This window comes from Hylaeus volcanicus, chromosome 8 (assembly GCF_026283585.1).
Source record: "Hylaeus volcanicus isolate JK05 chromosome 8, UHH_iyHylVolc1.0_haploid, whole genome shotgun sequence".
NCBI classification, from domain to species: domain Eukaryota; kingdom Metazoa; phylum Arthropoda; class Insecta; order Hymenoptera; family Colletidae; genus Hylaeus; species Hylaeus volcanicus.
The window spans coordinates 5,144,135-5,160,006 of record NC_071983.1 but is presented as its reverse complement, the minus strand read 5'-3'; the positions used below and the strand labels follow the sequence as shown (position 1 = coordinate 5,160,006).

Sequence of the window (15,872 nt, the reverse complement as noted above, 5' to 3'; positions counted from 1 at the left end):
CTTTGCTCCGTACGTCTAGGAGCTTCCGGGACGCGAAACAGGAGCTGGTCTTAATTTAATTGGAACGCGGCTAGACGAACGTCAGCGTCATGGTCCGTCAAGGTTCACGGGCAGGCGATGAGAGGAGGCTTTGTTCGCGTACGGATCACAATAAAGCTCCCGAGCATGAGTACGATTCGCTTGACTGACCGTGCTAGTCGAGGAAACAACGACCGAGGAAGTACACGGCCGGCGAGTTCAAGGACAACAAAGGAATCTCTCTTGCAAATCGACCTTCCCTCTCGCAGAAAAGCGCGCACGATTACCGCTGAAAGTCTTCGACCATCTCAACGACGACCTCTGAAGACCCACGAACGTCTATGCTGTCGAGCTTCTATACTTTGGAGCAATTAAAACACTCCTACTCTTACTTCTTTTCTATTTATCGGACTGTTTAACATTTCCATCTCTCCACTCTGCACGAGAGACATCTACTCTATCGGCCCGCGGAAGCAGGTCAAAATCGATGGGGTGCGGATCGATTCCTCCTCTTCCGACAGAGTTAGACCATTCGTCGATACCGTGCGTCGACCTTATCAGCGACGTCGATTTTCGTTCAAGCAGCGGAAAGTTCGTCCACTTCCTCCCGTTTTCTTACAGCATCCGCGAGGAAGGGAAGGGGTCCAGCGCGCGAACAAGCGTCGGAGAAAGATCGCCGCGCGGAGAGAGATCGACAGAAGAGATAACCGACGCGCCTGCTTTCCAATTCGCAACGGATGATCGCGCGGCAGAAGTGCGTGAGAGGTAACGTGGGCGGGTGGAACTTATTGCGGTGGGTGGGCCACGCAGGGAGCGTGCAACAGAGACCGCCAACGGAACCCGTTCCTCGTTCCGTGCCGACGCGAGAAACCCGACGAGCGACGGAGACAGACGTCTGGTAACCAACAAGCTGCGAGATGAGCCCGAGAAACGAAGACAGAGCCGCGAAACGACACCCTGGAGCGACGAGGATCGACGGAGCAGGAAAAGGGAGAGGAGGTGTTCCCTCCAACGGGCCGGACAAGGACGAGGAGACGCGGCGCTATCAGAGAACCGACGCGAACGGGAGTTAAGCCAAGCGAGAGAGCGCTATTATACCAAAAAAATACGTGCATGACGCGAGTTTGGAACAGGGCCGACGAGGGGCGATACAGGGGGGAACAGAGTCGTTCCACGGAACCCAAAGAAGACGGAGCGATGCCTGGGGAGAGGACGAGGACGAGGATAGAAAGAAGGAACGATACGAGAACCCAAAGTGGACGGATGTTAGGGAAGAAGTGGACGAGAACGAGGATAGAGAGAACGAACGATGCGGGAAACCGAACAAGACAGAATTATGCGAGGGAAGAGGTGGACGAGGACGAGGCTAGAAAGAAGGAGCGATATACGATACTCCCAGGAACAGTCGGTGTAGAAAAAAGAACTGTGCACGCAAGTCTGTCGGAGGAGGAGCGGTCTACCCGTGCGACGAAGAGGAACGACGCGGTATAGTCACATACCGCTGGGTTGAAGAGAGGAAGAGCCAGCTAGAGCTTGAATGAGAGACCAAAGCTGCTAGGGAAGGGAGAAGACGATAGTATTCGCTGCGAGTACGACGAAGAGAGGTTGACTTGGAAGACGGTAAACGAACTATTACGGATTCGACGAAGACGGAGTGCGCGATGGAACCGGGTTGCTCGACAGAGACGGGTACTTGGAACGCGTGGAACACCGAGACTCGTTGAAGAGCGTTCACGCGATAAGGACGGAGATGCCGCGTTAACGACGAGGAGCAGGATGGAGCGAACTCGCTCGAAGTGCATAAAGGATCGAGTATGTATGTACTTTCGTTTGCGAGCCCGAGGAAAGGAGACGAAGGGTTCCTCGTCGTTGGTTCATATTGGCCCGCTGGAATACGACGAGGAGGAGGATGCAGAGATACGAGACAGAGCAAGCGTTGGCTACTTGCGATTGCGAGTCGGCAGAATTGGACAACAGAGGAATATGGCAAAATTAGTCCTTAAAGAGAATTTATGATGGGCCGCCAGTGTGTGCTGGACAAATGGTATTACGCTCTGTTGTATATGGGATTATTCAATGAACATGGCGTGTTTTGGTGTACGTTTGAGAGACGTTCAGTCGGGATAAACTTGTCATCGCTGATGGGGATGATTCTCCAGCGAGAGAATTTATTCCTTGTGTGTTATTTACCCGGAGCTACCGATGGAAATTAAATTCCAAAATAACATCAACTTTATGCGATTCCATTTGCTGCCATTGGTTTCTCGTAATTCGATACTATAAGAGGTTCAATCTGAGAATTCCTCGAATTCTGGTCTACGTACTCCGAGGAACGGTCGCGACATGCTTACGGGGCAAATACGAGTAAAGAGGTATTACCGTGTACACGAAAACGAAGCTTAAAAGCGACGATGTCGTTCGGAACAACTCCGCCGCAAGGAAACAGAAACAGAAATCGCGATAGCAGCCTGGCAACGGTCCACACAACCATCGATCCCATCTGGAACGAAGATTCAGGTACAATCGCGGAAGAGAAACACGGCGCGAGATTCCAAATCACGGGGACAAAAGGTGAATACACGTTGGCCCATCGCTGGAGCAACAAGCACATCATGATACTGAGTGCAATCGGGTAAAAGTACTCGTAACCGAGCTGAACGAGTGTACGTACACGTTTTCAGGTGTATTCTCCGCACAGCTGGGCCACGAGCCACCTGACAGGTCGTAGAGCGTTTGACAACTTTCGCAGGTGACCATTGTACACAAATCAAGGGGTACCCATTAGTCATAAGCAACCCCACCGCGGTAACTAACAAGTTGTCATGTATCTGACACTTCTTAACTGATAATATGTTGTGCTTTCTATCTTAATTAATCTAACTTGTTGGTCTACACTGGATATCAACGAGTCTCAAACCCTTCGACCACTCATTGCGAAGCTCTTTCACGCTAGTTCATTGCGTAAGTTATGGTATATCCATCGGTTACGCGGAAATTTAGATGCATCGATTGTCTGCCACTTACGGTTGGGTGGATATTCATCGATTAGGCGTACGTTCATTATATACCGGTACGTCGATAGACATCAAACGGTTGTCAATGGAATACAAAGCCTTCGACGGCAATTTGCAACCGATCATTGCGTACAAGTCAAGCAATCGCTTACGCGCAAATCTAGACGCTGGCGTCAACGAGTCGTCGCCTACTCGACAGTTCTTAACAACTCGCCGCGTATTCAACAGCCGCTGACAAGTCTCAAATCTTTCAACTACCATTACCAAGCGTATTACACATAGATCACGTTGTATCCGGTGTTTGTATGCAAACCCAGCCGCGTGTATCTATCGGTGGAGTGCATTTATCAGCCGGTATCAAAGCTGTCGACAAGTTACGACACATTCAACGATTACGCGGGGATGGTAACAGGAACAGTGACAGCCTGTAATTCGCGAACCATACTTGAGCAAAACTTTGAGACTTTAGGAATGAAATATAACGAAATATATTAGAATTGGAATGATAAATTATGGATGCAGAGGTTGATTCTTTAAGTCGCGAGAGGATTTTAATAAGTATTAAAGGAGCAAAGGCTGACGCGAAAGGTTGAAAGGATTTTTCCTAGACGACACATATCGTATAATACTCTACCTCCATGTTTAAATTCCTATACGGTTTCTGCTATGAAATTTACATTTTTTCCAGTTGCGCGATTTTTTCCGCGAGCTTGCACATTGCTAAAAGTCGCGTTGGCTGTAAATTGAACGGGATGTTTCATCCAGCAATTAGGCGGAGCTTCCGGCGCGAAGAGTTTTCACCCACCCCCGAGCCACGCTCGCGTAAACGGATCAGATTTATCCAGAGGACGTTGAACAATCTTCGGCACTGCTAAACTTTCGCATAAATTTAATGCAATGCTAACGTCCCTGACGGTCGTCGCGAATTTCCGAGGGAAAAAAAAGTTCGTTAGCTCGCGGAAAAGCTCGGCTCGGACGTGGAAACCAGTTGAGCAAACATCGTTAAAAATTTCATCGCCTGCGAAAATTGTCGCACGGGAAATAATGATAAAACCTGTCGATGTTTCGGTAACGTAACACGATCAGACATCGATGAAAGTTTGCGAATAATCGGGAATATGATTTTTCAATTACGAGAAGCTTGTTCGAGCATGCGGATGGAGACAAAGAATAGTTTGGGAGGTAGTAAATGACAGGAATATGTTCTGAATTATTATTCGCTTAAACACTGGTAAACGCTGTAGGCGTACAACGTGCGACACCGTTGGTCGAACCGCGCGCAAATTCCCCCGAATCAAATTACAAGCTTACAAGCTTACTCTCGTTTACGGAGCAACGGTGCTTTCTGTGTTAACAGAGATCTGATGTGACGTCGCTGAACAAGGGTGGTGGGCTGTATAAAGGGACAAAATGAGGGGTGGCAGTGGTGATGTCCCAGTCATGGTCACTGTTCCCGCCTCCGCGTCTCTCAACGTAAGTACTCTCTCCAAGGGCTCGTATTTTCACCCTCGACCCTTAGAAAACCACGCGATTTTACCCCACGGATGGGTGAAATTCGTTTTTAATTAAAAACTCCCAGCGAACGAAGATGAAAACAGTTTTTGAAAAGCTACGAGAAAATTCTTGTTTTGCTCTCGTTCTGCTCGGTATCTCAAAATTGTGCTTCGTAAATTAGGTAACTGATAACCTGGGCTACAACTGCTCGAAAAATTGAAACGAAACGCGAGGAAAAAATGTTTGAAAAATGACGCTCGCTGGTGGATTTTAATTCGCAATTCGTCAGGAGTTTAAGAGGCTTCTTCCAAATCTACTTCGTATTTTTATGCGGTTCGACTCGGAGGAGGCAACGAGCAGTTTATTACGACCTATTTAATCTCGGGATATTAGATCAGAACATTAATCACGGCCTTGCAGGAGTATTCCGCGGTTATTTATAGGAGCATCGTCAAAGTGTTTGATGCAGACGATAGAATTTGTAGTTTACTGCTCGTCGCAAATTCTAGACGTGCCATTTCTTGTCGCGACAAAATTACTCAAGGCAAACAAAATGCTTAATTCAATTGTTCCCCGAGTGTCATCGTTTTGATCAGTTTCAAGATTTTAAACTCTGGTAGAACCGTCCAGAAATAAGTGCAATTTCCGCGATAATCACAGAGTCTGGGCCGCGATGCTTTACGGTATTACGCTCGAAAATCCTTCGAGGATTTCTCACCTACTCGATAAAAATTGAAAAGAAACTCCTGGTCATATCCATAGCTCGTCAAACTATGGATTCCGGATGATTAAACTTTGACGACACGTCTGCCACAAGAGCAGGAACGATCCGTTGTGCCAGTCGGCGGCGAGATCACCGACGATCACGATCCCGCGGGTATTTTTCAAAGTGTCGCGGCGTTTCGAAGGGGAGGGATGATTTCGCAAGCCAATTACCAGAGGCAAGTTTATCGCCGCGCGGAACCTGGCCGTCGTTGAGCAACGCGCTTCGAAAACCGGTGCTGCAAGTATTCCGCGAGTCGACAGTACGCACGCAGGTCGTGGGGACCTTACCATCGATCGTCTCGAATCGATCCCGATCGAGGATCTCTCCCGCTACGCGCGCCACGGCTCTTGGGGAATTTATCACGGCTCGATGGAGATCTGGCGAACGCTCCTCTTCCTTCTCTGTGCTCAAACTCCGCGCGACGTCCTTTCCAACTACGCACAGGCGAGCTTTGAATACTTCCCTCCCCTCTCCCTTTCCCGTTGAAATTACTTTGCCAGGAAATGTCACTGCCTGCACGTTGATTAACATCTCTGGAGTAGCTCACTTTTTTTATTGCAAAACGTTCTCTTGTAAGAGCTTCAGGATTTTGTTTTTTGATGCACGTCTGTCACGGTGGACGCTTGAACGGGATCGTCCTTCAGGTTTATTCCTTGAAAAATCATGATTTAAATTGGGCGCACTCCGTGCCGTTCGTTTCTCGTTAACTCTTTGAGTGTCAGAGGAAATTTCTACACTTATCCGAGAAGTGGCAGATAATTTTAATCGAAGATGCTTGTACAATAAAAGGTCTATTTCGGTCAATTTTATAGGTTAAACATAAATAGATTTGCACGAATAAATCTACGTGCATTAGATATTGACGTAATTTTTGTAAAGCAAAATTGATTTTTTTAACGAGTTATAGCACTCGGAGCTTCGAGCAGCGATATATCGTTCCTTGCCATTCAAAGTGTTAAAGAACAAACGGAAGGAAGTTCCAATGGAAATAATTTGTTACTGGAAAGATGGCGAAACTCTTAGAAAAAATTGCAAAATTCATTGGAACGAGTATACAAAAGAGCCAAGGGAGAGAAGTTTCAAAGTGCGTGAACTCGCATTGGTTTGCCCTCCATTTCTCTGCATCGTGCAGACCGCCCCGTGTCAGCTGGCATCGGAATCAGGGATAGTCCCACCCCTAGCCACTACAAACGACACTCGTGCCCCATGAATTTATCAGACTGATCCCTATAGAGGCGAAGTACCAATTAGGTGCGCCTTGTAAAGCGACGAATTAGCATTCTCGAGGGAAAACGGGTCAGGATCATAGCGCGTGAAGCGCGCGGGGAGGACGGAAACGTCGTTTTAATTAAATTATTGCGGCGGACGCGAGGTTCCGGCGTGATTGATCGCGTTCAGACGACGCTCTTCCGTTGCATCGGGGAATTCATTATCTTTGGTAAGTGTTTCGCTTTCGTTTTAATTTCTCGCTACGACGCGTGGATACTGTTTCGTCGCAAACGTAATGAGATTGCAGATATTAATTGCGCGACTGTATCATCATCCGACTAAAAAAAGTCGCATGGTATACGATCGCGAGCAGTGTACCGATCTTAAAGGAGCAACGTGTCATTTACGAGTAATGAAGCCGTTAGTAACGATATGCCGTTCCTCGTGTTGCTGCTTGCTGAATCGAAGCCAGTAATTAATTCTATTCGCAATCTTTGTCTCACGGATCGCGGGGTGTTTAATGGAGGATATAATCCGAACCGAGGGAACGTCTACAATATTTTCCTCTTCTAGTTAGCGGCGATATTAATTAAACGTCCTTCTCTTGTTATTTGTGCGCGAGCCACCGTAACCAGGATAAAAGAAAATCGTTTTGTAACGACGAGAAAATGAGGGTCGGCGCAGTCACTCGTAGACGGTAATAAAATTTATCCTCGTTTAATTCTTATTTTATTAAAGAAAGATTTATGCATTAAATAAATCCACTTACTGGTAAGACGAGAAAATTCAACGATCTGTTCTGTCACGGACCAGCGATGAAGTTTCGCGTCATCGCGAAGGTCTCAGAAACACGTAATGACAGAAACGAACGAAAGGAAGACGATTAAATCTGAGTCTATAAAACTGGCTATAACGGAATTTCATGCGGAGGATAACGTCTCGCGATAAGATAATACTAAAATTTAACGACGAGAGTTTGATACCGGATCAGCACTGTCGCGGATAGCACTCGAAACTGCATTACTCGCGTGCTGTTTCAGTTAATAAGAACGCGTAATCGTGGGAGCACTCGGTGATAATTATCGAACCGTTACCCGACTGTCGTCGACAACACGACCCGATCATTTTTTACCGAACGATGCTATTGGAACGAGAGACCGTGCGCAACTAACTTGTCGTTCGTTTCGGTTCGCAGGTCACGGTCGCTTCGAAGCACAACAAATACCTGCCATACCGTTTTCATATCTTGGTCTCAATACAGTTCCCACGACATAGAAACAGATGGGAAAGGTGATCTGTTATCGCCGATGGTAGGAGGGAGCGGAGATCCAAATACGCGTTGTAGATTGTTTTTGCGAATATAGGTTCGGTGGAAACCGTTGGCGGATGATGATATCGGAAATTACTTGTATTATTTATGTACAAAAATTACATTTCGATTAGCGGATGATACTTTAAAGTATGTTTTAACGAGCAAACTGTGAAAAAATACGGACGTGAAAAATTGCGACAAAAGGACCAACTTTTGACCAACAATATCGAATGTATCCTTTTTGAAATTCACAATTTACACCGTGCTACCATTTATGGAGGAGCTCCAAATGTCCCCTCGGAATCGATAGGTTTGCTTGGGAGAAGACGAGAGTCATGCATGATTTATGACAGCATTGTTGGCTCGGAGTGGTGCCGAAGAAATCCGATGTAATCTCTCTTTCACGCCGAGTCTTGGATCTTTCCGAGTCGCGTATGAATGTTTCAGAACGATGTCTGCTTCCTTCCTACGTCTTCTTCGGAGACAAACAGTTTAGATCTACATCTATTCAGCTGCAAATAGAAAACCGAGCAGCGAGGGAGATTCTGAGAATTACGAACCACGAAAGATGGAAAATTACAATGGCTCCGGCAGTCCCATGAATGCTACTCGGTAAACGTCGCGCAAACATCGATTATCTAATTTCATTTTTTTCCCACCCTGACGGGTGCGGTTCGAGTCGGAGGAGGATTTCACTCGGGTGCAGTTATACCGTGCAATTAGTCGAACCGAGTCTTTGCAACGATCGCTTAATTGCATCTCGGTGTACAGTAATAAGCATAGACTGATGAGTAGTAGTTAACATTCTCAGTCCTAAGAGGACTTTACCTAAGCGAACCATATTATGTAATAGTTAGGTTGAGTATTTGCTGTAAGCACTTAATTGTATCTTGGTGCACTCTAATAACCACCGGTGAATAAGGGGTTGGGCACTTTGAATCGTAAGAAGATTCAACCTCAACGAAGCATGCCACGCAACAATTAGACTGAGTCTTGGCATCAATTACTTAATTGAATCTCACTACGGCATAATGACTAACGAGTGATGGATAGATGTTGCCACTTTGAGTTATGGGAGGATTCAACATCTGCGAAGCATACGACGGAATAGTTAGGATGAGTGCTCCCATTAATCATTTAATTGCACCTCGGTACCTATACCTTAATGATTATCGAATGAATACTCGGAGCGGCGAGAAGATTTTACACGGCTAGGTAAAGCTTCCTGTGTGATAGTTCAATCTGCAGCTATTACTTAATTACATCTTACCGCGTGATGATTACAACATCGCGGTTCACATACAGTTACTCTTGACTTCGTTCGGTGGATATGCTTGCTTGCCTACTCGAATCAGTTGGAACCAATGCACCCAGGTTCGCCCTCCGACGAATCCTATCGTCTACTCGATTAAAGAGTCCAGGATAGATGAGTGACGCGTCGAAGTCGAAGTTGAAATCAAAATCGTTGCGGACAGAAGGTCTTGCTAATTGGCTTTAAGTGCTACAAGGCCGTGGCGTTACGACGGGCCGTACCGATGGAGATGTCGGCCTATCGAAGGACAGTTATTTCAGCGTTTGTTTGCGACCGGACGAGCGTGCTTCTGCGAACTGGTTTTCTCGGTAGCTTTGATAATGCGACAGCGGGACCTCGTTTTGCAGAGAATTATCGCGGCCTGGTATACACCTCGTGCATTTCTTCACCGTCCGCGATTCCCCCCGCCGCCGGAGGCCTTCGGATTATAATAAAATATTAACCGGACGCGAGACCCGCCGATGGGGACTCTTACGATACAAGAGCAATTTTTTCGCTCCTGGCGAAATTTAGGTGAAAGATATCCTTGAAACATTAGAAAAACCACGGAATTTAAAACGAAATGAGAACTAACATTGCGCCAAATCGACTAACTCTGTAAAAGAAAAAGTTGGGAAATGCAATGAAATAATGTACGAATAATAATAATGCGATGTAATAACGTTTATCGTTTAATGACGTTAATCTTTATTATTCAGGAAAGTTATTATAAATGTAAAAAGTTGTGACTATACCAAGTACTTTGACACTTAAATTTCAGATTTTTCGAAAAGCGAAGTTGATCGATTCGTGGCTGGAAGGAATTAATATTCATTCTAAAGTTCTGGTGTTACAGAAAGCGAGTCTACGATTTTGATCGGGTCGTAAAATGAAATACTAACGCAAATGTTGGATTATGTAGTTTCCAATCGTATAAGAACAAAATTTTAACTCCGCAATTACTTTCACGATAATGTCTAGCACGGAAAGTGTCGAGTAAAATTTGTTAAGTTTGTCTTTCTGTGTCCTTCCATCTGGACCAACCTTGCCGTACTTTGTACAGTATTCGCTACGATTAAATAGATGTTTCATTCTTAGGTAATGACCGGCGACGACAACATGAGCGACGACGTGTTCGAAGTGGACGACGACGCCTCCAACGCGATGTCCGGTGGCCTGACGCCCGGAACCACGGACCAGCCACTGACCACAACTCCGTCTCCAACAGGATATCGGGACTACAAACCACCAGCGGAAGTGTTCGCCGAAAATTACGGCTACTCCTCGACCACGTCGAGGGTTTACAACGTCGCCAGCGACTCGAATAGGACCAAGGAGCTGGATTATGGCTCCGCGCGCAAGGTGAGTCTTCCTCGGCGAACGCGACGTCGAAGAATGCAAATAATTCTTTGCATAGAATTCGGTTCCGTCGAAGGAGACGTTGTACGCCGCCGTCGAGAAAATAAATTTACAAAAATGGGATTTCCGCGGTGGTGTTTGCAGCCTTGGCGACGCTGTGTGGAATCCTAATGCTAGTAAATCGCATTGGTTGGGTAGGGGATCCTTGAATCGAAACTGACGTCTCTGGGACACGTATCCTAAACGGATAGATCTCTGGTTGGTAGCTAGACACGGCCACGCATTCCTGTGAAATAACTTCAGCTAAACAATCTTCATTTGAGGTTACTTCGCGCAATCACGACTACCTGACGTTCGCGAGTCACTTCGTCCTCCAATGGATCCACGTCGGCTCTGAAAGGCATCCTTGGGAAGGTATCGCGAGATATTCCGAGTATTCCCGGCATGTATCTGCCCGCGGAAAATATTCCCCGCAAGAACGTCGTTTGATATTCATTACCAGCTCATTTGCATGACGAATGGGACACAGTGTTCCGTGGATGTAGGACCAACAAGGTCGGTCATGCCTTCCCCGCCAAGGTCAGGCTGTCCTCCCCGTGGCAAGCCAGCGGAATAATGATCGAGAATGTCGAGGTCCATACTATACCCGTGGTACGGCCCCCAAGACGATTCCTACGTCCTTCCTTCGCCTTCTTCCTTTTCTTCTGGGGTCCCCCTTGGTCGCCTTCTCCCTCTTCCACCGTCGATTCATCTCGTTCCTCTCCGTCGAACGGGGCCCCCGTTCTTCCTTTTTCTTCAGCGTCTTCTTACCGATCCTCTCTTCTTCGACTCCTCGTTCCATCCACCGACTGTTTCTTCCTTTTACTCTTACACCCTTCCCTCTTGCCGCAGGTTTATTTTCTCCCCGCTTCCTTCCCTTTATGGCTTTTCTCTTATAACCTTTTCCCTTATTACCCCCGTGTCCTTGTCACGGGCCTTCTTTTCTATTATTTCTGTCGCCGCGAGGAGAAGTCTTCCTTCGACTCTTCAGCTCTCTCCCTCTCTGCGTCTAAAATTCCCCCGAAGGCTAAAAAATCGGAGCAGAGAATGGGTGCGCGCACCAAAGTTCCCGACTCTCGCTGTTTAAATACGCGTCGCTATTATTAAAGAACTATTCCGCCTGTACATTCGAAATCCTCGGAAACCTCGTAAATAGGAGCGAGGGACAGACCTATACTTTACTCCAATTTGCGAGCTTTCGAATCGGACCAAGCTTCGTAGCTCCTGCTGTTTAAACACGCGTTGCTATTATTGGAAAATTATTCCGCCTGTTATACCTAGGATCTCCGCACCAAGAATTACTCGGTCGGAGAGAGCGTTATTTATGCAAATCGAGATTAGATAATGGGAGACGAATAACAGGACAATCGGGTCGGATAGCTAAGCGAATCGCGTCGATACGGATCGCTGTCGGGCCCGTATGATCTGCGAAAGCATTCTTCGTATGTCACGGCAATTAACGAGGGGATCCTTAAGCTGATTCGAGGGAAGGACTGGACCGCTCTACTGATCGGGAGGGCGAAGTAAAACCGGTAGGGGGTCTACGGTCCCGAGCCGGTTCTTGCCTCGCATTTTCTTCAAGCGAGTACTCACTCCTATAAGGGATAATTGAAGACCTCGGTGCTGCAACCGGCCCCACTGTTGCAAATCTTTCGGCAAGAAGGGAGGCGCGTGGAGGCGAACAACTCCGCGCTTTACCTCCTCGCTCCATGAGAATTCTTTTCTTTTTCGATCGAAAAACAGTTTCCTCGCGTGCCTCGGGCTATTTACGGTCCGATGAATGTGATTCGATTAAAAAATCACCGTACGCAAGGGGAATTGCAGTAATTAAAACGTACACGTGAATTTTAATAATAGCTGCAACGTATGCGCGAATTAAAATACATACGGGTTTTAATAATTGAGTCGTTCACTTTACAAATCGCTTGGTGTAGTCAACTTTTTATATTTATAACTCTTCCGAATGATAAAGATTAACACCATTGAACAGCGAAATTTGTTTGCCTATCGAATAATAAATAATTTATTTTAGAGTTTATTTTGATCGCATTTCTCAACTTTTTTGTTTGTGCTGCGAAAGGCTCAATTACAATGTATACAACGAAACGGTACCTCGACGAATGCTCGATCGTCCATCGTGATCATCGACGAGACGCAGGCCGCGCTTTCGAAGTGCATCGACCAACGCGATTACGAGAGGAGCAATAAGAAATTCGTAAGAATTCAAAAATTCAATCGACGAGGAAACCCGTTGGTCGTAGCCCTAGATCGAACCTTTATCGACACGGGGATCGAGAACGCCTGGCGATCGAGCCGATAAACGCAGGTTTCGTTCGAAACGCGAAACCAGTTCGACGCGAAAGCGTGCAAGAATCAGCGTCGAATGAACCCTGACTAACGATCCTCGAGGAACAATCCGACCGCGGGACGATATCGCGTTAAGACGAGATCCTTGAAGGAGGCAGTGACCGCTTTGGCTTCAATCATAAAACAGCAGACGCCCTGCGGTTCGAAGGCAAATCGGAAAATCGTTTCCGGCGGATCGTAAAACCTCGACCATCCTCTGCTTGGCCTGGATTAAATTACTAGGAGTCGCGATATCGGAGTAATCGGATATCTGACGGATTCTAGGATGCTGGGAAACAGCGGAGTGATTACCAAAAAATCGAGAACAAACGATTGTTCCTGATACCAGAAAGAAGTCTTCGAGTGCAAAGGGTTAAAGCACTTTTCGTAGGCTATCGGGATAAATACATAAAACAATTAACCTGCCGTTTCTGCCCGTCACCTTTCTCTGCCGATAGCGCTTGAAACCGATAGGATCTGTCCTCGCGGACTACATTCTGTTCGTACTGGCTCTAATGATGGTAATTTTACGTTTCCTCCGAAACCTGTCCACTAGCGAGCCACTCCAGACTCTGGTCCAGTGCAATTACCATATACGCCAGCTGCTCTCCGCCTCGATCCCGATAGATCATCCTCGCCGATCGTGTTACGAGCGAATATATTATTCCAAGTGCTCGCGGTACACTAGGTCCGATCAATGAGCTGCTTGACAGGCCTCGAGCGGCGCCACGGAATCCGCTGTTGTAGCCGTGGAAGCGAGGCTACGTAGGCGGATTAAGGGCACAATTGGCTGTGCCACAATGCGTAAGCCGGATGGTGCCGGCATCGGGATATGATTAAGCTGTTCCTCCATGCACGACGCGTCCTGACGTCCAACGGAACGATCTCGTACGAAACATTGCGAGACAGAGGTTAAAAATACTCGCTATTCACCTATAACGAGCCTCCGTCTAGGAGCGCATTCAGAGCAGCGGTTCTTAAAACACCCTTCCCTTCTGCAGTCTACATTTCTTTAACGCGTTGAACGCCACGTCACCCACATATAGGTGACGGAGCTCTTCACCGAGAAACTTCAATAAATAATTCGAAGAACGAAGTATCAATAAAAGAAAATCTGGATAGAATTCGTAAATTTTGACGAAGATTCAAAAATAAATAACACCACAAATGTTAGATCGTATAGTTTCTAATTGTCTCGAGACGAAATTTTAGTTCCGTAAACATTTCCATGTGAAGCAGTGTGACGTGTTAAGATTTCAACGTGTTAAGATACGAGTCACTCCTCGTTACGAGCCTGAAACATTTATCAATACTTTTTATTCGGACGTCAAGCAACGAGAACGTCTCTCTTTCTCTATCATTATCTAGTACTCCGTTTTCTTTATCGCCATAAAAAGTGGTCTCGTTCTCGCTGTAATTGAACGTTGAAATCACCTACGTCGGGTGTAATCGCCGCATAATTATTAAATTATAGGCAACTACCGGGCTTATTCTCCAATCACGCGAAGAGACCGGAGGAATCGGATCGAGAGGATTTTTTCCTGGGAGCTCGAAGCGTGGAACTCGGCTAGAAACTGCGCTGACCTCAAGTCGGCCGTGCATTTGGCGGGCTCGCGCAGTCGCATACAAATTGAGTTAGCGGCCTCGTGGTAATGGAGGAAGGCGAGAAACGCGACCGAAGCGCAATTAAACGATGAACGTGAGACACCAGTTTTTCGAAGATGTACCGAGTAAACGACGCTCCTCGTGGTGGTTTAAACGAGTGCCACGAGGTATAAAAAGATTGTAACCTTGTCGCCGAAGAACCTTTCGCACGAGGTTGAGTGGCAAAGTAGCATTCGAGCCCGAATGCCGACGATGTCCCTAAAAATGGCAACCGTCCCTATCTACGGAGGCCTTTTTGCAACCGCGTTTCACCTGGCGTTGCTCGATCGAAAGGTTGACTCTCCTTTTATCGTGAATCCGTACGGGCGACTGGTCGAGCACGAATGGAGGATTCAAGCCGCGTTTTTCGCGTGCGTGACCGATTGCTATTCCAGGCAACGACTCCCCGAACTGGGAATTGTAAATTGATAAACGCTCGGCTGGGTTTGACGATAAAGAACAAGATGAAGAAGGAGAAGAAGAAGAATGGAACCGCTGCTTCGAGCCTATCCGTCATAAGATGCACGCGATATTTTCTCTCCGACAAAAATAATCTATAATTCCGGCTTAACGCATTCGTTCGAAGCAAGCCACGCGAATCACGTGGCTGAGATTGCCTCTACTCGCGTCTATTGTTCCGAGCCGTTCGGGTCGATTTTTGCCAGCCAGGAGTGAATTAATTAAATTTCATTCGCGAATCAAACTGCCCAACCAGAGCCATCGGATCCATAATACATAACGAACGGCAGGGAATTTGCAATTCCGAACGAACGGACTCCACCAAAGTTAGTTTGCCCTGGTAATGGCCGAAGAAACGCGACGGTCGGTTAATAATTTCATTCGACTATCGCAGGGGGGGAAAAAGGGCGGTCGAGGGGTTCCTTCTTATTGTTGGCTCGTAATTGAGTTTTTGAGTAATGTATTCCGCGAACGTTCGATCAGCCAGGGTCTCCCTTTTCGCGCACTTTCTACCTAGATTTTCGATACGATCGCGGCAAGCGAATTACTGGACAGAGTACAATTTTGTACTGTTCTCATTTCTTGCCATCCTCGAGTTCAAACTTTGTTACCGAGTTACCGAAGTCCCGTTCTCCCATTTCGACCGAATTCCATATTCGGACTGCATCGATCCTTTTGTAATCGAAAAATGCATAGCCTCAGGGTCATAAAAGTTAATCGGTACGTCTTTGTTTCTTATCGTCACCTTCCCGCGACTTTGTTCCTCGTTATCGCCGTCGGAGGACCCCCAGGTGTCTCTCACCCCCTGGATGGCCGGAATCGAATCGCTTTCTACTTTCAAATTAAAAAAATTCCGTGCTCGAGTCACGCGTCCTGGCGCGGCGAACGTTCGTAATTAAAGCCAATTAAGCGGCTATATTT

The 15,872-nt window shown here is 46.8% G+C and overlaps 1 protein-coding gene across 2 annotated transcripts in view; it reads left to right on the top strand.

The window, feature by feature from the left end:
- The window catches only part of LOC128880950 (ras-related protein Rab-37-like), a 79,380-nt gene that overhangs the window by 5,670 nt on the left and 57,838 nt on the right, over window positions 1-15,872 (top strand). Inside the window, exons 2-3 of one of the 2 annotated variants that reach the window (XM_054131546.1) lie at window positions 4,390-4,505; window positions 10,203-10,466. In XM_054131546.1, the coding sequence (XP_053987521.1) occupies window positions 4,443-4,505; window positions 10,203-10,466 (327 nt within the window). In that variant the 5' untranslated portion in view covers window positions 4,390-4,442. The remainder of the gene's footprint in view (window positions 1-4,389; window positions 4,506-10,202; window positions 10,467-15,872) is intronic. The other variant, XM_054131555.1, reaches the window with a different exon arrangement.